The sequence below is a fragment of the Cylas formicarius genome, unplaced genomic scaffold, assembly GCF_029955315.1.
Source record: "Cylas formicarius isolate icCylForm1 unplaced genomic scaffold, icCylForm1.1 PGA_scaffold_8__14_contigs__length_24414737, whole genome shotgun sequence".
NCBI classification, from domain to species: domain Eukaryota; kingdom Metazoa; phylum Arthropoda; class Insecta; order Coleoptera; family Brentidae; genus Cylas; species Cylas formicarius.
Genome location: NW_026844361.1, coordinates 17,874,192 through 17,896,203, shown reverse-complemented (window position 1 = coordinate 17,896,203; position 22,012 = coordinate 17,874,192). Strand labels below are relative to the sequence as shown.

Sequence of the window (22,012 nt, the reverse complement as noted above, 5' to 3'; positions counted from 1 at the left end):
ATATTATTTTACGTAAATAAACACCGCATATCTAATTAATGTTAATAACGTCCAGTCGCATTTAATTACATTGCGTCAAGTTTTGACGGGTCCGTCTTATGGTGAAAGTAATGGCATTTTAACGAAATACTGGATAACCTGATGTTTTATTTATCGATAACACAGTTCCCTTAAAATCCCAGATCTTTTGTTTATCTCAGAAAATACAGCCTTTTTACTTGAAAATGTTGAATTCTTACAAATGTTTTAAGGATAAGGAGGCTGTCAATGGTCATTTTCTGCAGACGAAGTAATGATGGAAAGGTAAGGTAATTTGATGCTTTATCTATTGTATTTAACTTATTTCTATCTGCAGTTTATGACATAAATTATGCTGACGCACAGACATTATTTTCGGACCGCCGTAAAAAAAAAAACAGGAAAAATAAAGATTTTATTAAGGAATACGAAAATATTTTTATAGACAAAGTTTTGGCTTTAAAATTCATATTTCGTAGGGTTCCTGACAAAACAATATATATCAATATTTAGGGTTCAATTATAAAATTAGGAAAAATTTAACAATCAGCGGCCCTAATTATATTCCAAACGTCGACGGTGAGTATTCTTGGAAATCAGAGGAAGAACGTTTAGATACCTATCGTACCACCTATAAAAAAATATGGCGGATCCTGTTTTCTACTTGTGATGGTTGATTTTGAGTTCTTCCAGCTGAAATAAAGACAAACAAAAAGTATAGGAATGGAATACTCGAGAATCATATAATGGGTCAAAAAATTACTTCGATATTCAATAATACTAAAAAAGATGCCTCCCCACCCCCTTCACCACACTTATGGTAGGGAGGAGCAACTTTAAAATCTTAAATGGAAACCCACATTTTTTTCCATTTTCAAACTCAGAATTTGTTTCCTTTGGATTCTTGCTGGAGAGCTCTGTAATCGGCAAAAAACCAATTTATGGTATTTGTCAAGAAATACACTGTTGTTATGAATCCGACTTTAGTGTTACGATGACCTTCATTTTAATATATTTTTTACTTTCTACTCTAAAATACCCAATTATACACTAATTAGTTGCAAATGAGTGCCTGAAGAAGTTAATGATAATACTTTTGGGTATAATTTTACAAAATGAGTGGCACGTGAGGTTGACATTTTAAAGTGACAGTTTTCCCACACCTGATTACTGCAAAATTGTGTATTTTAGTGTAGGAAGCAGAGAATCATTGTTAAAGGAAAGTATCATAAAGGTAAAGTCAGATTCATAACATTTACCAGTGAATTTCTTTAGAAATTTGACAAATCGTCTTTTATGATATTACTTGACATTTTTGTTGCATAGAATCCATTTCTGAAAAAAAAATGTTGTTTGCAAGTGCACCACTTTTTGTATTGTTTAAATTAATTAAACCGATCTTACACTGGTTAGACAAAAACAAGTTTACAACATAAGTTTCTATGAACTTTTTTACTTATTGTAATCTCTGTAATCTTGCTGGGTATGGGCGGAGCTTAGCGCGATGACGTAATGGCTTTAGATAGCGTTCGGACATTACCTCGCCTTCGGAGTCCACCGAGTCGGCTTCGTCGTCGCTGCCGTGTACCGAGGCCGCCGGCGTGGTGAACTGGCTCGAATTTGGACTCGGAGGCTCAGAAATCGGTCGGGGATACTTCAGGGTTCCGATCGCGGACTCGATCTCTTCCACGTAGTCGGGGAACAGTTTGTGCAGGGCTTGCATCCTCGCTTGGCGATAGTACTTTGAAAAAATAAGGACTCAAATTCAAAAATTAATCCACTCCTCAAAGTGGAGTACTAAACTGAAGAGAGAAATATCACTAAAACTACGTAGTTTTACCTCCTTCATATTAGTCACCTCTTTGAGCTCAAGAAGTTTTTAATTTCTATATTACTAGTAACCTTGAGCCCCCTGCTTTAGTTACTCTATTGACATTATTTGAGACGTTAGCTGAAGATGAGCACTTAACGGCTAGAAATATGTATTGAGGTATAGACACTTTTTTTTATATAAAAAAACGATTTTTCATTTCTATTGACAAAATTAACATGTCGCGCATGGATGAAGCGGGGCGGGGCACTTACTACTCCCAAGTTTCTCCAGTCGAGCATGTCGCTCAACCTCTCCGTCCTGTTCCTCTGAATGATACGCTGCCGCCTACTTAACCTACAGAAATCGTACATATACTTCGATAGCTGTTGCACGGAGTCCTCGAGTCCAATGTATCGTCTATCCACCACGTATATGCCTAAAAATTAAATTGCTTGAATAGTTCAAACTATTCCATTCTTCCAGCATTTCAAAAATTAGGCAGTGAGGGACCAATCATAATAATAATATAATTTAAAGATTCAAAACGTTCTAAGACCTTTTTTTTAATAACAACGTTGCACCTTAAAGACAAAACTCGACACACCTATAGAAGTTTCTTACTAAGATTTGAATTTGAATTTGTGTGCAATATTTATTTCTGTATGCCGAGAAACAGTACTAATACATGTCATTTTTCGCGACAATTTTCTTATTATTGATTATATTTTTTCATTAATCTTTATCCGCTCTGTATAAAACGAAAGTTAAATATCATTTCGGGGACTCACCATAACTCATCGGGTCGGCGATGTGCTCCTGCATAAAGCACCCGAAGCCGGACAGGTTCGTCGTGATGCTCGGTATCCCCATGACGGTGCACTCCGCGGGGGTGTAGCCCCAAGGTTCGTAATAGCTCGGGAACACGCCCAGGTGGCACCCCCTGACGAATTCCTCGTAGTCGAGGCTGAAGAGGGGATTAGTCGAGCTTAAAAACTCCGGATGGAACACTATCTGGAACCAAGATACTATATAGCTGCTGTAAACGGTCACTCACCTTGAGAATCCCATTAGAATTTCTGGAGAACCCATATAGCTACCAGCCTATGCTGATAATACAGGGACTTCTGAAGCAACCATGAAAATATGCGCATGCACAAGATTTAAAATCTCGTTTGTAACCAATGACCTTGGGGCATTCAGGAACCAACATGGCAGCTGACAGATCGTCAATAAGTTTGGGTGCGGCATTTTTACAGTAGTATTTGCTCAAAATATGCCTAGATCTCGTTAAATGGATGAAATGTAGAGGCATGCAGGGAAAATCATTCCCTGTCTCCATGAAAATATCAATAGCGCCTGCCGCGCATCAATTTTTATCTTAGTAAGGCCACTCTATTATCTAATATGTATATGGGAGAGACCAAATAGGTTTTTTTTTCAAATTCGGTACACGGCCATTGTTCGCCATGATCTATCTCTCTGAAATATTTACTCACACCCAGCATTTTCAATACAATTTGAACCAGACATTGTAAATTCAGAAACACCATGTCTATATTAGCACGTTTTCTGGGTTTGGGCAAAATTGTGAATCACTTTTGGTTAAAATTTCCCTGTCAGTTTCTCTTTGCCTTTAAATTTTTTTGCAGAAAAACACAGCGTTATTAGAGTTTAATATCTTCTTACCTTAGTGAACTAGTTATTTCAAAATTTTATGGAGATTAGTTAATACATGTGTTTAAATGACCAATACTTGACTTCAATGATGAGTCTTACGAAACGTCTGAAGCATTTATATTTCTGAAATGAATAGTAAAAACACTTTTTTTTTAATACCACCCTTATATTTGACATTCAAAGAAAACAGTGTAAATGTAAAATTTTTGGAAATTGAGTTAAATTCTTCATTAATCTTTAATATACATATAGGAAAACTTACTATATATATAAAAATTACTAATACAACATTTTCGAAGTCACAATTGTGCATTCAAAGTTTTAGGGATAAATACCAAAATTTCATTTTCGTTTTTGCTTCTCTAGAAAAATTATGCTTTGTGCAGTTTGGGCATTGTTTTTCGGGAGCAGCGATATCGTAAATTAGAAAAAATTCCTATTTAGGTCTCCAGAATTTTCAATACGATACTCAACGTGAACGCCCGTATACACCAGGCTCCAACAACATTCATCTGGACAGAATTGGTATTTGCTCTACTTTTTATTTCCATTGGTACGTTATTTACATAAATATCTCAAAACTAGTTCAACATTTCGCCGTTGTAACTTTTTTCCTTTACATTATGGCAAAATTTTTAAATATGGTCTTGTTTTTTTTTAAATATTTTACAAAAAATGGAAAATACTACAATTTTTGTAAAAGGTTCCATTCAGACTGCTTAAAACTTTTTTTTAGGTTATTCCTAATTTTTTTATAACTCTTGTGGCAATTATGGTTAAGTTATATTTTATATTTCAGGCGTTTGGTATCCTACAGACCGTCGTCGACTTACCTTGACCCGGTCGTGGGTCGTGTTAAACAAATTACAGCGTCTAACCGAGTTCAACACGGGATCGTTCCAATCGTCGACGATGTTGTGGGTGGTGACGGGCGGCAGACCGTCGCGTTGCAAGGAAAAAATGCATCGTTTCAGCCTGACCAGCTCCTCCTTGGTCATTAGTTCGTTTCCGGTCGGTAGCCTCCCGCTAGAAGCCCATCGGTTTGGTTATTTGCTCAGAATCGCGCATGTGCGGAAACTTTCACCTCAGACAAATCTCGTACATCCTTTTGCCCATCTTTCCCTGTATGTCGTTGATGGTTTCGTGTAGGCTCTTCGTCACAGCGTGACCCCTCAGCGATTCGACGTTGAAATTGTTCGTTTTCGTCGGGAAAATCAAAAAAGCGACGACTGTGACATCGGGATGGGATGACTGGCCGCGTAAAAAAATACATTATTTAATAAGTGAATCTCAGGATAGACAAACAAATACGAAGAATGCTGATTAACTATTGACAGCAATCTGTGCTTTTCTCGCCAATTTTATACAAGTTTTCACCACCATTGAAATTTTAAATTGACCTTACCTTAAGATAGTGGTTAAGTCTAGCCAACGCCTCAATGAATATATCGGCACCCTTGTTGCCGAATTCGTAACGCCCCGCCGTGAAGAAATACAAAGTTTTGTCCAAATCAAAATCATAATGCCTGAAAGCAAATGGCAAAGACCAAATTACAACCAAGGCCAACGCGATCCTAACCTAACCTCAGCACTAACATGAAACTTTGAATACTTAACCTCAACGTTTAAGTATTAAAACGGGCTTAACTGAATGTTTAACATCACAAATTTCTCACCTACCCATAAAAGTGTCCCCTGACAAACTCGTGTATTTTGTCTTTGGACAGGGCGTGCAAATTTTGGAACTCGTGCAGCGCGGAAAATTTTTTGACGTTTAGACCGTTGGGCGTTATGACGTCAGCTTGACGTTTGAGCAGATGCTCCGCTTCATAACCTGAAAAACGAATCGGCTAACATTTAAGGCGAAACGCATAAGGATAAACAATTTGCCTGTGATATCGGACACTGTGGTAAAAGTGTGCGCCAAATGTGAAGCCGCCCGTTCCATACAGTACCTGTGGTATATCTGCCTTTTTCCAGCCTCTTCGTCGACAGCAAACTGGAAATGTCTTTATTTTGTACATCATTTAAGCATTTGTATAAATTATACCAACCTTGTCGAGGTTATTATAAAAATCAGTGTTGCCAGCACACAGATATCGACCTAGCAGAGTAGCGTGGGTGGTAAACACTGTTGCCACGCGTACATGCTTCGTTCTGAGCGCTATCAGACCAATGCCAGCCTGCCATTCGTGAAAGTGCACCACGATTTTAGGCTGCGAATCGCCACCGTCGTATTCAGCGATGTTTCTGAACTAAAATTAATAGAGAATAACCAACACTTAACCTTTATACAGGAAAAAATTAAATATTACTTCTGAAATGAAATCTGCCACCATATAACCTAAAATAATGGCATCATTAGCTTCAATATCTAAGTGGGGAACACCAATATTTGTTTTGTCCCATAGTTCTTGCTTAAACTCATCCAATTTCCAAGCGCCACTGCCAATATCCATCAATACTATTTGTGGGTTACCATCAACCAGCCACCTTCCAGTGACAATCTTATAACCTTTATTTCTAACAGCTTCAACTGCTTTGTTCAATGGTTCTGAACCCAAGGGCCCTTCTTCTACTTCCGTTCTGGCGCAATGCTCTTTGTAGGGCCCAATTAAACAGTACTGGTCTCCCATTTCTTCCGTTGAAACATAAGCCTTCGATCTAATAACAGTATAGATACCACCAACTACAAGGTACTGTAATTATGTCTGAAAATTAAGGCAAAGAAGACGTTATACCCTTATTGGCGGCCTCCCACGCGACTTCAAACGTCCACCGATTTTGTTCTTCAGCCATTTGTCCCCGGTCCATGCATGCCAATAAATTGGAATACGATTCGCCCCTGTAAAATCTGCGGCTCATGGCTCGTTCCCGGGACATTTTCTATTAAAACCTAAAAAATCATAAATTTTGTATTCAGGACAGGCCTTATCAAACTAAAATAAAATATTATGTATTACAAACGGCGTCTTATCTACACGTTTTCCATCAAAATAAATCACTATGCGTAAAATTCTACACATTCGAAACATTTTCAATAAATATTATTTACGACGATACCGAGACGATAAAATTCGGAAAATGATAAAAACAAGTCAATCAAAAAAATGGTTTTTAATAAAAGCGGTCCGAATGAGCGATAATCAGGCTTTACTTGCGTCACTTGAACACCGCGGGATTAAATCCAGTTAATAAAAACATTACATAAAGTACCAAAATTAAAAGTAATTGGATAAAAAAAATATTTTGCAGGCATGGTGCCAAGTTTATCAAAATCGCCCGTTGATTTCGAACATTTTAGGCCAATTTGGGAAAAAAAAGTCAAGATTGGTTAAAAAAACTCTAGAAATTCCACAGAACGATTACTTACACCAATTTTTCAGTCACAAATTTGGAAAAATAGACCAAAATACACCCCAAGAAAAAATGTACACACGATTTTTTTAATACGCCCAGTGCGATAAAGATCCACTCCGATAGCCTCACTGGTTAGAATGAAATAGAAATGAAAATACTGGTGGGACCACAGTTGATTTGCTTCAAAATGCGCTCTTTCCAAGGTGACCTTTTAGGATTGAATTAAGCTTTCCGTTTACCAATGAAAAGTTACTGCCATTCCATTCGTAACATGCATTGGCTGGTGATGACCAATCAACAGACAAGTGATCCCGCGCCGAATTATTCATTTGAAAGCATATCTAAAAATTGTTTTGAAGAAAAGTATTTTCCAAGTTTTTCGATTAAAGATTAATTTTGCGAAAACATTATTGAAAAAATAGTGGTCTCTCACAAATATTGATAAAATACGTGTTAAACAATTAAACATGGACTACAACTCCCTGTGGTGTGTATATGGCAGAACTATTCCGTGATCAAATAAACACCTTAGCTGTCAAATTGACGCGTATTTAATATGTCTTTTAAGGCCGACGCCTTACAGCTTTTGAAGCCTTATTATTTAGTTAATATTATTCTCAGCTTATCTTATATAACGCTGAAACGAACTCCAGGTATATGTAATTATCTTTTTAATTCTGATACCTGCGAATTCGATGGGGTATGTTTTAAGGTTATGTTGTTTATATTTCAATTATTTATTAAAAATTTTTAGCGAGAAACGGAAATTTTGTTCTTTTTGCTCATAGTCGTGATGATTCGAACGAGAAAATCTGGCAGTGTGACCATGATAAGCTACTTGTCTTCCAGTTTTATATACATAAAATTGGCTAACCTCATTCTGTGGTTCAATGCTGATTACCTGATGGGCATCATTTATGGAATTGTATTTATATGTAATTCGATGCCTAATAGAAAGTAAAATAGAATTAAGCAACGATTTTTAGTGGGAGCGCTTCTCGTTCCTGAACCGACCTATTCGGGGCCGACAAATGTTTTATACTTCAGAGGTGAACAAAGTCTGACTGAAGAGATAGCAAAAGACAAAACTATTTGGCTTGTTGCATTCTACACGGCATGGAATCCTGTTTGCGTAAATTTCGCCCCTGTATTTTCCAAGCTGAGTATGGATTATAGCCTAGATAACTTGAAATTTGGTAAAATTGACATTGGGAGATATCTCGAAGCTGGCAAAAAGTATCGTGTCAGCGACAGTAGCATGAGCCAGCAGCTGCCAACAGTTATACTTTTTGAAAATGGTAAAGAGGTGATAAGAAGACCAACTTTTGATAGCAAGGGAAAACTGACAAAGTTTATATTTTCTGAGGAGAATATGAAAGTGGCTTTTGGTTTGAACAATTTTTATGAGAAAGCAAAAAGGGACTTAAAAGACGGCAACACTAACAAAAAAAGCAATTGATTCCTGTAATTAAAGATAGCACATATTTTTTTGAAAATGCTTTCTTAACAGCTATTCAGTTCGTAATTATCAACCTTCATGAAAGGATTGATGCTAAATGGAAATAAGCATGTGATTCTGAAACAAAAAGATATATTAGCCATTCTATGTGTTCAGCAGAATATTTATTTACTAAGTTCTATGTAAATTGTTTTCTTTAGTTATGAGCTGTGAAAAGTTGTAAAATAAACAAAAACATATGGGAACTGTTTTTATTGCTTTAATAAATATGTCCAAAAAATTACAAAATAAATAAAACTATAAATATTATGCTTGTTTGTTACCCTGGTTCATAATATATGACTGGGGACTGCTTTGATCTTTTTTATTCTTTATCACAATATTTTTATTCTGAGTCACTGTTTCCCACTAAAACATCATCAAACATATTTGGATGAAATGTGGGATCATAAGACCTTTTAAACAATAATCTAGCTCTTTTAGTTCTCGGAGATTCCGGACTTCTGGGTACAATGTCCAAGTTCACACTATTTATCACTGCACTATTTAAAATATTAATTTTTTTATTTGTCTTCATTTTTTTATTTTCTGATAAATTTGAATCACTGAAGTTGTCAACCTTTTTACTAACTTCCTTTAACAAATCAGAAAATTCGCTTGACTTGCATGAATTTGGATTGGTTTTTTTGTTACTCTCCAATTCCATATTGAACTCTTCCCAATCCTCATTAGCGATTGCTTCCAAGTCCTCACATGTGATATTATGCAAACCATTTGTACTGACCTGGGTTATTTTGGTAGCTAATGAGCTTGTTGTCATTGTTGACTGTGCTTCAGTAGTAGGATCAAGGGTGGACACTACAAATTCCATTTGGAATGTTGGATTTGTGATGAAGATTGTTAATGGCCTGAAAATACTTCATCATGCAAATTCCCCCCCTTTTACAGATATTTACCTGCCGCCTCTATCGAAATTAATTCCTAGATTTAAATTAAACGCATCTGCAAATTGGACAGCACTACGAAAGGGTTTTAAAGAAAAGTTGACAGTCGTTTCAGTTTGTATTTTAAACAGTGAAAATTCTGAACCATTTAGATTAATCTGACTTCTAACTGATTTGGGCTTAACTGGTGCTCCTAAAATAGGCACTTTTTAGCAAAAACACCAGAAAATGAGTCAAAGTACCTAAGCAATAGTTTCTAACAATGACCTTGTTTTTATTAACTTCTAATGTTATATCATCATCAGAGCTACTGAACATAGCCAAAAGTTGATTATAAAAACTACTCGGTGCGCAGACACTATTGTTGCTGCTATCTGTTTTCTTTTTAAGCTGAAAAATCTCGGGTTCCATAAGGGTGAGCTTATGTACCAATACAATATCATCACACTTATATTTCATTTTGAAAACCATAAGATCACTATTATTAACATATTCCATTTTCATGTAGTCCAACTAAGAAAGTAATGATTAAAACATTGTCTTAAAGGATAAAGTCATACCTTCTTTTCATAATTCGTTCCTTTGAAAACTGGTAGCAGAGTTTTCATGTGAATTTTACATAAAACAGATGTGTCCTGATCTTTAGGGTTTTCTAGATTTATGTCATATTGGGAGAAGAAACTTTCCAAAAGATCGAACTGACCGCATATCGTTTTGCATTGATTATATGTGATAAATGTCAGTTTTTCTGGTCTAGCCTCTATAAAAAGTTCGTCACCAATTCTAGCCAAAGCTTGAATTTGTCTCCCCAATACTAAAATATGACATACGTCAGATCAACTGTGACATTATTTGTGGTAGTGCTTACTTTTAGCATTCATTGCAGGTATTATGGTATTCATGTCGAATATTCATAACACTGGAAATTGCTTATAAAATACTGTTTATATAGGTTAGCTTCATTTTCAACTTCATTTTCTTCAATTTGAGGACGTTACACCCACTGGTGCATTGCCTATGGTATAGAAAGAAGAATAATTATGGCCAAAGTTTTTGTTAAAACGCCTTTACAAATTGTTTATAAGTTTATTAATAGTTAATTATTTATTCATACTAATACTATAAGATGGTAATTTGCAGTTTTACTAACGTAAATAGTGAAAATGTCCTTTACGCATTTAATTTGGTTTTTAGTTAGTACTTGTGTTGGGCGATCTTCACATTCCACATAGATGTAGCAATTTGCCGGCTAAGTTTAAGAAACTTTTGGTGCCAGGCAGGATTCAGCACATATTGTGTACCGGCAATCTCTGTACGAAAGAATCGTATGATTATTTAAAGACTCTAGCTTCTGATGTCCACGTCGTCAGGGGAGATTTTGACGACGTTTGTTCTCGTAAATCACTCTAGGCATACGGGGCTGACCATTTATTTTTAGAATTTAAACTATCCAGAACAAAAAGTGGTAACAGTGGGACAGTTTCGTATAGGATTGTGCCATGGACACCAGGTGGTTCCTTGGGGTGACCCGGAATCTTTAGCGCTAATTCAAAGGCAGCTGGATGTAGATATTTTGATTTCCGGACATACCCACAAATTCGAGGCATATGAACATGAAAACAAATTCTACATCAACCCTGGATCTGCTACCGGATCCTATAATGCTTTAGATACGTGAGTTACTTGTTATATTATAGAGTTATAAAGGCGAAGTCTGGTTTTTACAGGTTTATAACTCCATCATTCGTGTTGATGGACATCCAAAACACAACGGTGGTCACTTATGTGTATCAGCTGGTTGGTGATGATGTGAAAGTTGAAAGAATTGAATATAAAAAGAATTAATGCATAAGGAATACCCACTTTCTTGGGTAAATGATTTATTATCACTAATGGCTTGCAAAATATATGGGAATTATTTACAGATTTAGGACCGAAATGTTAGCATGATACCATTGCATTTTATAATTTTTTTAAAGAATGTTTTGACAGGTTCAAAAATTAATAAAATAAAACAATATTAAAACAAATTTGAACCAAATATAATTCAAGTATTAACATATTTTTTAGAAATATACAACAGACTATTTGATAGTGGAAAAAATTGATTGCAAGTAAGTTTTTTGGGGCAGCTAATTCTTATATATTTGATATCCTTGAAATAAAATGTGAACCCTTGCCAATGTACTTAGCCCGAAGTAGGTACATAAACTTTAAAGCAGTCTCCAAATTTAGATAAATTAGATTTTTAATTTGACCTACTAAAAAAAATCCGTGCCCCATGTACCCCCATAAAAAAAGCCCAAATTATAATTATTATTCTCACAATCTTGATATGAGTTAAGGTCGCATAACAAAGCAATAGTCATAGGTTAAATTGACAATGACCTCAATAGTTCGTAAAAAAATCTTGTTAACATGTATAGGGGGTTCCCAAAATTTTAAAACTAATATTGTGTGATGAAAACAAAACTGCCAGTAATTATCTTAGAATAATTAAGAGATAATTAAAATGATCTTCATAGACGAAAGCCTTACATAATTCACCATATTATAGAATTTAGAAAAGCCTTATCCCTTGGTGCCAACTGTTTGACCTTATTCTCTTATGACGTTACTAAATAATGCGTTTTCTTGACTTTTTCAAAAATATGCAAGAGAATTAAACTCCACAAAACTAACCCGTCAAATAACCTGGGCCGTTTATCAAAAATAAATTATAGAATATTGCCTCCTTCCGCACTGAACACCTTATTTTTTATTTTTAAAAGCGTCTATTAAAACGGCCTGTTCTTGCCTCTTGACGCTCTTCATTTCTAAAATTTTACAAAACTCCGTCAACTGACACTCTGGCAACAACACCCGGCACTGGTCCGCGAAATTTTTGGGCGGATCGATGGGCGTCATCACGACCTTCAAAATCATCTCCGCCTTCGTCATGCCTTTGGTAACAACTTTTGCGTACGCCGCTGGCGCTTGACGATTAATCGCGGAAGCTATTGAGGGCAGGTTCAACAAAACCGTCTTCAACATATGAGTGTCTAAAAGCAATTGCTCTGCCCCTTCCGTATTGATTGGTTTACACTTGTAGATAATTTGTATGAACTTTGGTATAAAACTATTTGCGAACTTGATACAAAACTGGGTATAGTATTTCCGCGAATGGGCCAAGTTGTCTCTGACCACGGGCACCGTCGTTTTTAAATGGGTGGTTATAGACGTGATGTAGGGGCTCTGATCACCGACCGCGTCTATGTTCTGCCACTGAATCCTACTCATAGCCGTCAGAGAGGGTTCGCAAGCGTTTTCAAGGTCTTGTACCAGCAACTGGATACAATTCGATATAACCCTAAAATGGAAGTTACTAAAAAAAAACAAAACTTTAGGAAGTGGTAGCAGAACTTGTGAAAGTGATCTTGCTCCTTCGATAAATCTATCTGGTCCGCTAGATTCGGCTCGATCTTTTCTTTGAGCTTGTCCTGCAACTGTTGCGTGGTTTCTAAGCAATACTCGGCTGTCGTTAGGATACAACATATCTTCGTCTGCTCGTCTCTGGTAAATCTATGAGTAATGGTTAAATGCTAAAATTTCATTTGATAGAATAGTGAAGTTTATTTTGAGTTCTACACACTCCTAAGATTTAAATTATTAATTTTAATTTATCCTATCAAGTAACTGTCTAATAAATGGTCTGGCATCTTAACGACTAAGGTAACAATGACTTGAACAAAAAGCTTTATTACCTACATGTTTATCAGTATTATTAACTTCGCATCGAAGCTAATTTATGGAACGCCTTGGCCAAAGAAAGAAATGCCAACCGGAAAATATCAGGTAAACGCCATTAGTACATCATTACCTGGTTAGAGTTCTCCAAAAGATATGCCGTTTTTACGACATAATCCGGTAAATTTTTATTTATTATATTTTAATCGCAATCCTACCTCGCTTGGGTTTCCCTTTCTAACTCTCAATAAATGGAGTCGCAATTCTGCAGCCGTACTCCAAGAGTTCGTTCATAGAAATGCTGAAAGCTGACGGATTTGTGTAGAGTTTCATCGGTAAAATTCCTCGATTATTATTAGTCCATGTAGTGAAAAATCTATTCTTTCTTTAAAATGTTTATTATAAATAAAGCAAACCGGGAAAACATCTATTATAAATCAATTACCTACATAAGATTTTGTATTGGTTTCCTAGGGAAATATTTTAGAGTCGTTATGTTAAATCCAAAGAGTATAAGATAGGGGGGAAGGTCGCGTATAATGTTACGAATGCCATCTATTATTTGTGTCCAAGTGCTAAAGTACTGTCATGGCCGTTTAAAGTAATGCGTCACACTGAAAATACTACAGTAACTTGTAATGGATAACAGCATTTTATTTATATTTTTTATAAAAAAAAATTAAAACTATTTCAACATTTTTTTTGTCACAGTTTACCTTTCAATCTTTAAATTGAATTGAACCGTACGTCCCGCGCGTTTTCCGTTTTCATGACTGGACACAATCACTAGAGGCTTTGAAACTCGTGTAAATTTTTAACATTGCCACTAATGGGAGCCTTCCCCTCTATCTTACACTCTTTGGTTAAACCCTTAAATTGGAATTCAGTCTAAGTTTTCTAATGTGTTTTGAATATAGGAGATCAACCTACTGCTCTTAAAATACATCAGTCCGCACGGCACAGTTCTTGTCGGCTAACATCTGAAATACGGCCCTGGCTTGTGGTAGACGTGCTGAAAAGAATGGTCCCGTCCACTTTACAACAGGCGGATCTTAAACTCATTCCGAAGTCAAAACCGTAAAAGGTTATAAAAACGGTCTATCGTTTGGAGAACTCTACGTGACCATTATACCCGAGTTGCAGGTTTATTCTGGCTATTTTCAGAAATGTCATTTCGAAATTGACATTTCTTTTAAGTAGTGTTATGTCATTCGGATTTACGTTAAAAATATGCGTTTGTCAATAATTTTTCCTGAGATAACCGTTTCTATATTGCCTAGAAACAGGCAATTTTATATTAATATACATACAGAATTTTTCAACGAAAGTATGGTTTTTAACATTTCCGGCTTGCAAACTACATTAATATTTTTAGTCAAGGAATCCCAAGAACGGTTAAATTAAAAAATCCTGTGGTAATTTGCGCTGCTGCTGAAAATGTTTTTTTTTTAATTGAGTAATATTAAGTTTTGTATCGTTTTTCGGTAAGGGAAGTGGCAACGCTGTGTGTACAATTGGCGTCAAGTAGGCGTTTATCCGCGAATTTATTCTCCCGTGGTGGCGGTGCTAAACGTAAATAAACGTGTTAGTTGTCCTTAACTTGGGAAAAGTTTTTAATTCCTGACAATCACGTGGTCCTTCAATAAAAAAACGTAAAGGAAAAGACTCGATCCAACAGGTGATAATAAATGTTTTGTACTTAAATTTTCCATAAGTTTAAATAATAATTAAAATATTTTCAGAAAGGAAAACTTTAGAATTTTCTAACAATTATTTTTCAAGTCAAATTGAAATATTAAAATGAAAAAGAATTTTAGCAATTTTTTTATTTGAATTATTCCCGCTAAATTTTTGGCCGGGATTGCGTCCACATTTCTATATGCGTCAGAATATTTTTGCTTTGTTTATGGACCTACTAAATTTTCTGTGATTATGCATAAATGTTAATTTTAATTTTTTAGACTACCCTGTATATTAATTTCAATTTTTGGGGATCTCTTTTCATGATTTTAAATATAATGTCTAACATTTCAAATAAAATCTACCGTGTTGTTTCGCCCTCCTTTAGTAATGACGAAAAGTTCTGTATCAAGCCTGTGGTGCTCATTTTTTGCAAATCCTTTGTGAAACTTTGCACTGAACTGCCCAACGTTTGTGTTTCGAATTTGGGCAGGTTATTCGTCAGCAACTTTTCAGCATACTCGTGCAGATATTTCTGAAACACCGCCGTCAAACTCAACATTGATTGTCCCCTGTCAAGCTGGCAACATTGAATCATGCTTTTCTTATAGAAAACAAACAGGTCGGGACAAGAGGATAAGATTGCCGCTTGCGTTTCAGTCGCTTCAGTTGGCTTTGTTTGCTTCTCGTCCTGTATAAAACGATCGATAAGGTCAGCAAGGTTCCTATCGATTGACTCTATATAAATCTCAAGATGAGGAATAAAACATCTACCTGGAATCAGTGGGTTCTTGCTGTAGAGCACAACAAACTCACTTTATGGATCTTACCTATTAGACCATGAAACTTGGAAGTATTCAAATCTCCTTCTGTGCGCTGGCTGGGACTCGAACTATCTTCTATAGTGACACCTCTAAATCTCTTTGACAGCAACGTCTCAAAAGCGGAAGTCTTCTGAATCGCGTAGAGTAACAATTTAACGTCAATTTCGCTTTTCCTTTTCGCCATGAGCCTCGAAAGTTCTTCCCTTGTATCATGGCAAAATTGCACTGCTATGCGTTCAGAGACTTCCCAATTTTCAGGGAACATGTTGCCTACGAAACAAAACCGGCACTCCTCGTAATCCCGCAACAAAATAATTCAAGTACCCACCCAACCTCTCTTCGAATTCTAACAAGTGCCTTTTAATCCATGCGTATCGCTTGTCCATTTTGTCCAACCAGGCGGTGTCTTCAGTTTCTTGGAACAGATGGTTGTATTCCTGAAGTTGTAAGTTTACAAACCATTTCAAGAGGTCATGTTTTACTTTTGGATCCAAAATGGAGACCACGAGACAAGCTTGGGCTAGCTGCTTGTTTGGAATCATGCTCTTTGAATTGCTACCTAAAAATGCTTCCTTAAAATCGTGAGTAATTTGGTGTGCCAATTCCGAACGAATGGAGTTCACTTGGCTACTCAAACTTTTAATTTGGGGTATATCAGAGTAGTTTTCAAAGTGGGTCATAACCTCACTTATAGCTTGCAACGGTAAAGCTATTTCTCCATACAACCTTTTCTGTGTTAAAGATTTCAGGGTATCTACACCTCCCACTAGCATATGTAAATGATTTAACGTGGTTATGGCTAGAGTAAGATTACGTTTAGCACAGTCCAACTGCTTGATATCCCTGGTTATTTCACGTACCATTTCTTCAGATTTTTCTGCACGTTCTTTAATATCTTTTATGTGTACAAATAACTGTTTAATAATTTTTTGAGATTCATCTAATGCTTGCCTGCCATCTTCGCTGGCTTCTATTTGACTACGGATAACTGTTGATATTTCATTATCAATAGTGTGAATCCGATTTTCCATTTTTATTACCACTTCGTCGATGTTTGATAAAGACTGTTCAGTTGGAAATAGCGAGTTGATGTAGTCTATACTGTTGAAATCTGGCTCGTCTAACGAATCTCTACCAGGTAAAACCTAAATCAAGCGCCCTCGTACATAGTTTGTATGGTTGTATTATTATTTACCTCGTCTATGGCCTTTTGCACTTCGGTAGAAAAATTTATGAAGAATTCCGTGTTATCTTCATTCAACCTATCTTCGCCCAAAGCATTGTTTTCCATTATTATTGATAAATGTGTATATTTGTATTTGCTGCGAAGTTTACACTTCCTCTATACACTTCCAAATATTGAAATTATTGTCATAGTTTAAAAGTGGAATGAATGTTCAGTAGTTCAAATGTTCATAGTAGTTCAGAAGTAAGAAGTATTCTGTCATTTTTCATTTACCTGCGAAATATGGAAACGAACTGGAACAGAACAGCCTTACTAAGAGACCCCAAGAAGGATCCATACGTACTCCCTAGTAAAGAAATTAACAGAATATTAAAGGAAATTAATCAAGGCTGTATCGATAGCTTAAAAGTTATTTTGGAGAATGAGATTGATTTTCACTGGAGTAATATTTGTCACGAAACAACTGGGGATACACTCTTGCATATAGCAGCCAAGCAAGGACATAAACCCATTGTCCAGTACCTTTTGTGTGAGTGCCCGCCTATAATTGTCAACTGCAGGAACAAGCTGAACAAAACTCCTTTGCATGAAGCATTGCAGAGTTCGCACTATGATATTTGCACTCTTCTTATTACGATGGGTGCAGATTTGAACGCCATTAAGGGAGGAGATTGGACACCGTTAATGCTTGCGTGTGCAAAAGTAACCAAAGATGATGAACAGTTTAGATTTCTATGCTATCTTTTATTAAAAGGTCATAAGACTTTAATTAATTGCCAAAATAAAGATGGATGGACGGCCCTACACCTAGCAGCAAGGGTAGGAAATGTAGAAATAGTCAAGAAATTGCTGCTCTCTTCAGCGGATTACAACATAAAGACCAAAAATGGTTGTACCGCATTTCACATAGCTGTCTTACACGGAAATTTGGAAGTGGTAGAAAAACTTTTGAATTACACTAATGATTTGCTTAGAGCAAAAGATGTTTCTGGAAATACTCCACTGCATCTAGCTTTGCTAGGTCAGAACTTGGACATGTGTCGTTTTTTAATCCAACAAGGCGCCGATATCACTTGCAGAAACAACAGCGATTTTAATCTCTTGCACTTGGCAGCTACAGTCGACAATGTCGCCCTAGTGCAGTATGTGTTAAACGAACTACAATTTGATATTAACTCTGTAAATCGAAACGGATGGAGTGCGTTACACTGCGCTGCTAGGAAAAATCTTAAAGCTGTTTATAAGTTTCTCATTGAGCATGATGCTAATGATACTTTAAAAGATAATTACGGACGACAAGCTTCCCACTATCTTAGAGCCTAATTTCTTTGCACAGTATCGCACTTTTTTCTATAATGTTACAAAAACTTTGACACATTGTTGATTTTGATAAAAATAAATAAATCTCAGGTAACATTTTTTTTTAAACAACCTTGACAGGCTGTGGCCTCGAACTGACAGACGGCGCTCTCAAGAAGCCAGTAGTACGAGCCCTAACAACTAAATGATAATTCATAACGATAGCACAGAAAGTGCTATCGTAATGAATTATTTTTTATTTCGCATGAATTACGTAGCAAAATAACGAAACATACCAAATTTGCTGACAAATAAATATCCGGACGCGAATGTTTATTGACTAAGAAATCAATGCTCCCCATGCATTGATGGTAAAATGTAGTGTGCTTAGATAAGTGAGATGTCAGTTCCGGTTGTCTCTTTCAAGTTTGTATAAGAGTTGATAAGAAAATGACGCGTGGTGTTGCAACAAACAAAAAAGTGTGAGAAATTATATCTCAGTAGTGCAGAGGTAAATCAATGCAAAAAATTTGAAATGACTTGAGTATTGCAAAATCAACAGTCGGGGATATTATAAAAAAGTATGGAAAGACAGCTAGTGTTAGCGTTCGTGGTAAAAGTTCAGGCCGACCCCGTAAAATCACTGAAAGAGATCGTCATATTCTGGTAAAAATTTGTAAAACTAGCAGACGAAGCGTCTTACGACAAATTCAAGCCCAATGGAATCACGAGGCAAACTTAAATGTCTCCGGGAATGTTGTAGACAATGGATGCATAAGTCTGGTTTGAGTTTTTATAAGGTAAGTTTACAATTTTTCCTGTTTCAATATAAAAATTATTAATATTCTATGATCTACTTTTGTTAAAGGCAACGGAAAAACCATTATTAACGTCTATTCAGAAGAAAAAACGTTTGAATTGGGCAAAATTTAAAATATCCTGGACAACGGAAACGTGGAGTAACCTTATCTTCAGCGACGAATCAAAATTTGATGTGTGTGTAGGTGATTTTCGCAAAAAGGGTGATTCGTACAAAATCAGAAGCCTTTCACAAAGATTGTCTAAAGCGCACGGTAAAATCTCCCCAGGGTGTTATGATACAGGGGTGTATGAGTGGTAAAGGGGTTGGCAACTACAAGTTCATTGATGGTACTGTAAAGGCAGAAAAATACCAACAAATATAATCAAGAAGTTTGATTCCACCAATAGAACGAACTTTTGGAAATGAAAATTTTATATTGCAAGTCCTGCCATACTGCGAAAACAACAAAAAAGTGATTTGGGGACCATAATATGAAAGTTTTATCGTGGCCATCAAGTAGCCCCGACTTGAATATTATTGAAACTTTATCGCATCGGATGAAAAAGATTTTGCGTAACAATCCTTAGCGTACAGTTCCAGTATTAAAGCCAAAAATCACCGAAATTTGGAACACTTTCACCCCGGAATATTGCAAGACTTTGGTAGATTCCATGCCAAAACGCATAAAAGCTGTTATTGCCGCGATAGATGATGTTACTTCTTATTAATGTTCGATTTAAAGTAAAAGATTTAAATGCGTCCGCATATTTATTTGTCAGCAAATTCGGTATGTTTTTGATATTTTGTTATGTAATTTATGTGAAATAAAAGAATAATTCATTACGATAACACTTTTTGGTATAAAAATAAGTGCTTGATATCATTTTTCAATCGAAAAGGCAAAAAAAAACAATTTAAAATAAGTATAAATATGTGTTATTGTTATTTCGTACATCGTCCGAACAATTACTTGTTAGGGCTCGTATGTTTGGCGAAACATTGCCACGAAGCCTAAGTACGCGTAACAGTCTATCCAGGAAGGGTCATCAAAATTATCCAGTTTAATGGGAGTTAGTAATAAAATGTAAATTTCCAATGACAGGGAGCATTGAACAGGGTAGATAACTTAAAAGATTATATGAGAAAGATGCAATGATAATTAAATTTAGTATTTCGGTTTTTAAGACCTACATCTGAAATCGGTACTAAATTAAGGTCACACTCTAATTTACATACGGTAGACAGACCAGTTTGGTGAATAAAAGTAATATGACAGTGACGTTATTAGAGGTAGTTTCTTTGAATAAAAAATATGTTGAATTGGAATAATAAAATAGATAAATTGTAATATTTATTATTTTAAAAAATTAACTATTTATTATACACACTTATTTGTAATCAAACGCACTGACTCCACATTTGACAGTCCGCTGCCTTTATTTTAACTGCGTGTGATTTTTTATTTTTTAGTGTTTTCGTAACGCAAGTTCATTTACTTTTAAAATTACTCTTTCAGACATTATTTTGCCCAGAGCACGTATTTCTGTGGGGGTTTCTGTTTGCCAACTGCAGGAAATCATATAATAAGAATAGGCTTACCTAGTAGACAATGATAATTATAAATTAAATATAATACATCACATTCAAAGTTGATCGATAAAATAAACCAATGACAATTTTCCCCAAAAATCCGGGATCACATTTGCAGATGTTTGCAGTCATTTTTATACACAATTTATAAATTAATATATGTCTAATCTACTTAATGTGACTGCAGCAATGCATAATCGTGTTAACATTTGGTGTTCATATATCTAAAATGTTAAAATTTGGCAAACCTCGTGCATTGCACGAAAATGGCATAGGAACTGTTTTTTCTTCATTCACAGTTGAAACTAACTCATGTGTTTACCGAAGTCATTTTCCACTTGGATTTTAAAAATCATCTTCGTATAGGTTAACTTGGTTGTCCGCAAAACGAAGAAAGCTGCTGTTATATGTTATTATATTGGCCGTAAACGGATCCATGGGGACGCCATAGGAAATATATTTTTCTTAAACTGGTATTATTAATTTTTGTTTACTGCGTTCTTTCCGCAAGATAACTTTTAAATAGTTTCCAATGTATCCCGCGTAGGCTAGAGTCCATCAAGACCTCCAAAGTCAGGAACGGAAGTAACTATAATTCTAATAGTTATAGGCCAACTACACGTTCGCCTACCCGCCCACTCTCGGAATCCACGACAATCGTCTATGCAATAGTGCTAAGACGACTGAGTTTTACACTTCAATAAATATTTATAACTCTCTCGCATTAACCCATTTTGTCCCAGGAAATACTTTTTATTATTTATTATAACTACTAAATGACATAAAACCGTAGAAATCGCTAATTTATGTGTAAAGGAAAGATCTTATATGACTTCAAAAGTTAACAAAAGCGGTACATAAATTTTTCATTTTCATTTTCAAGTAAATTCAAAGTAGTAAAAAAAAAATATTTTGGAATTGTATTGCCATTTTTGTTAAGTCTATAGCGTGTAGATTTCATCGCGAAAAACGTACATTGAAAATACTATATTGATTATGCTTTATTTTTTGAAAATATTTACTGGTGCGTGAATGCGCCGCTGGTTTTATCTGTGAAACAAAGCTTTGTTTATTGCAAGTCTAGACAAGTCAGCACATGTAGAATAAACATCCAACAATTAGCGTATTCTTTAGTATTAGTCTGTGCCTTGTGCAGTGAACGGTACAGTTCGTAAAATATGGCATTTCCGAGGTATTTGACTCAAAATTAATTAGAGGCCGCTATGGAGGAGGACAATAACAGTGATAGTCGTAATTATTATTTCGATTTACGTATTCTTATCTATTTGTAGCATTTCATTCCTTGTATATTTATGCTAAAAATAACGTGAAAAAATATTTACAGAACATATTGACGCGGTCTATATTCCACCCGACGTGGATACCTTGACTGACGAAGAAGATATGAACGATAATATAAATCTACAAGAGTTTGGGGAACTAACTGATATATTTGCAACTTCATAAACTACTGAACCTGAATGGGACTTATCAGATGATGAAACCCTGGAATTCAACAGAAGACGTATGTTTTCTGCAAACGACAGGCTTGCTTCTACTGTTAAATGGAAGAAAGGTCAGATTGAGTACACTCCCACACGTATATGATGAATTTAGATCATGTGAGGAGCTAA

At 35.7% G+C, this 22,012-nt stretch overlaps 6 protein-coding genes across 10 annotated transcripts; 3 read left to right on the top strand and 3 right to left on the bottom strand.

Moving 5' to 3' along the window:
* Nucleotides 1-444: 444 nt before the first annotated feature.
* Nucleotides 445-7,003, bottom strand: LOC132706220 (glycogen [starch] synthase). Of its 3 annotated transcripts, none has more exons than XM_060677422.1 (13): nt 6,882-7,003; nt 6,250-6,404; nt 5,824-6,197; nt 5,563-5,763; nt 5,399-5,507; nt 5,189-5,342; nt 4,914-5,034; nt 4,593-4,759; nt 4,342-4,534; nt 2,620-2,842; nt 2,104-2,267; nt 1,559-1,759; nt 445-711 (listed from the first exon to the last, which is right to left on the bottom strand). In XM_060677422.1, exons 2-13 carry the CDS (start codon nt 6,389-6,391, stop codon nt 679-681), a joined length of 2,082 nt encoding a protein of 693 aa, XP_060533405.1. In that variant the 5' UTR covers nt 6,392-6,404; nt 6,882-7,003; the 3' UTR covers nt 445-678. The 3 variants fall into 3 exon arrangements, with proteins under 3 accessions (XP_060533405.1, XP_060533407.1, XP_060533408.1); XM_060677424.1 differs by lacking the exon at nt 6,882-7,003 and adding an exon at nt 6,666-6,841; XM_060677425.1 differs by lacking the exon at nt 6,882-7,003 and adding an exon at nt 6,472-6,650.
* Nucleotides 7,004-7,218: 215 nt separating this feature from the next.
* On the top strand, nt 7,219-8,573 carry LOC132705885 (thioredoxin-related transmembrane protein 2 homolog). Its single transcript, XM_060676829.1, has 3 exons — nt 7,219-7,568; nt 7,623-7,803; nt 7,855-8,573. Exons 1-3 carry the CDS (start codon nt 7,425-7,427, stop codon nt 8,325-8,327), a joined length of 798 nt encoding a protein of 265 aa, XP_060532812.1. The 5' UTR covers nt 7,219-7,424; the 3' UTR covers nt 8,328-8,573.
* Nucleotides 8,574-8,632: 59 nt separating this feature from the next.
* LOC132705883 (cell cycle checkpoint control protein RAD9A-like) lies at nt 8,633-10,296 on the bottom strand. Its single transcript, XM_060676827.1, has 5 exons — nt 10,140-10,296; nt 9,832-10,085; nt 9,514-9,784; nt 9,284-9,464; nt 8,633-9,235 (listed from the first exon to the last, which is right to left on the bottom strand). The coding sequence occupies exons 1-5, from the start codon at nt 10,171-10,173 to the stop codon at nt 8,713-8,715; spliced, it is 1,263 nt and encodes a 420-aa protein (XP_060532810.1). The 5' UTR covers nt 10,174-10,296; the 3' UTR covers nt 8,633-8,712.
* On the top strand, nt 10,265-11,998 carry LOC132705886 (vacuolar protein sorting-associated protein 29). 2 transcript variants are annotated; one of them, XM_060676831.1, is made up of 5 exons: nt 10,265-10,400; nt 10,466-10,657; nt 10,710-10,945; nt 10,999-11,142; nt 11,197-11,998. In XM_060676831.1, exons 1-4 carry the CDS (start codon nt 10,398-10,400, stop codon nt 11,114-11,116), a joined length of 549 nt encoding a protein of 182 aa, XP_060532814.1. In that variant the 5' UTR covers nt 10,265-10,397; the 3' UTR covers nt 11,117-11,142; nt 11,197-11,998. The 2 variants fall into 2 exon arrangements, with proteins under 2 accessions (XP_060532814.1, XP_060532813.1); XM_060676830.1 differs by having other exon boundaries at nt 10,999-11,998.
* Nucleotides 11,999-12,017: 19 nt separating this feature from the next.
* On the bottom strand, nt 12,018-16,830 carry LOC132705882 (vacuolar protein sorting-associated protein 53 homolog). 2 transcript variants are annotated; one of them, XM_060676825.1, is made up of 7 exons: nt 16,697-16,711; nt 16,542-16,646; nt 15,830-16,489; nt 15,508-15,771; nt 15,043-15,451; nt 12,674-12,832; nt 12,018-12,620 (listed from the first exon to the last, which is right to left on the bottom strand). In XM_060676825.1, exons 3-7 carry the CDS (start codon nt 16,362-16,364, stop codon nt 12,023-12,025), a joined length of 1,965 nt encoding a protein of 654 aa, XP_060532808.1. In that variant the 5' UTR covers nt 16,365-16,489; nt 16,542-16,646; nt 16,697-16,711; the 3' UTR covers nt 12,018-12,022. The 2 variants fall into 2 exon arrangements, with proteins under 2 accessions (XP_060532808.1, XP_060532807.1); XM_060676824.1 differs by having other exon boundaries at nt 15,830-16,646; nt 16,697-16,830.
* Nucleotides 16,831-16,894: 64 nt separating this feature from the next.
* LOC132705884 (serine/threonine-protein phosphatase 6 regulatory ankyrin repeat subunit A-like) lies at nt 16,895-18,101 on the top strand. Its single transcript, XM_060676828.1, has one exon. The coding sequence runs from the start codon at nt 16,895-16,897 to the stop codon at nt 18,008-18,010; it is 1,116 nt and encodes a 371-aa protein (XP_060532811.1). The 3' UTR covers nt 18,011-18,101.
* The last annotated feature ends 3,911 nt before the right edge of the window (nt 18,102-22,012 follow it).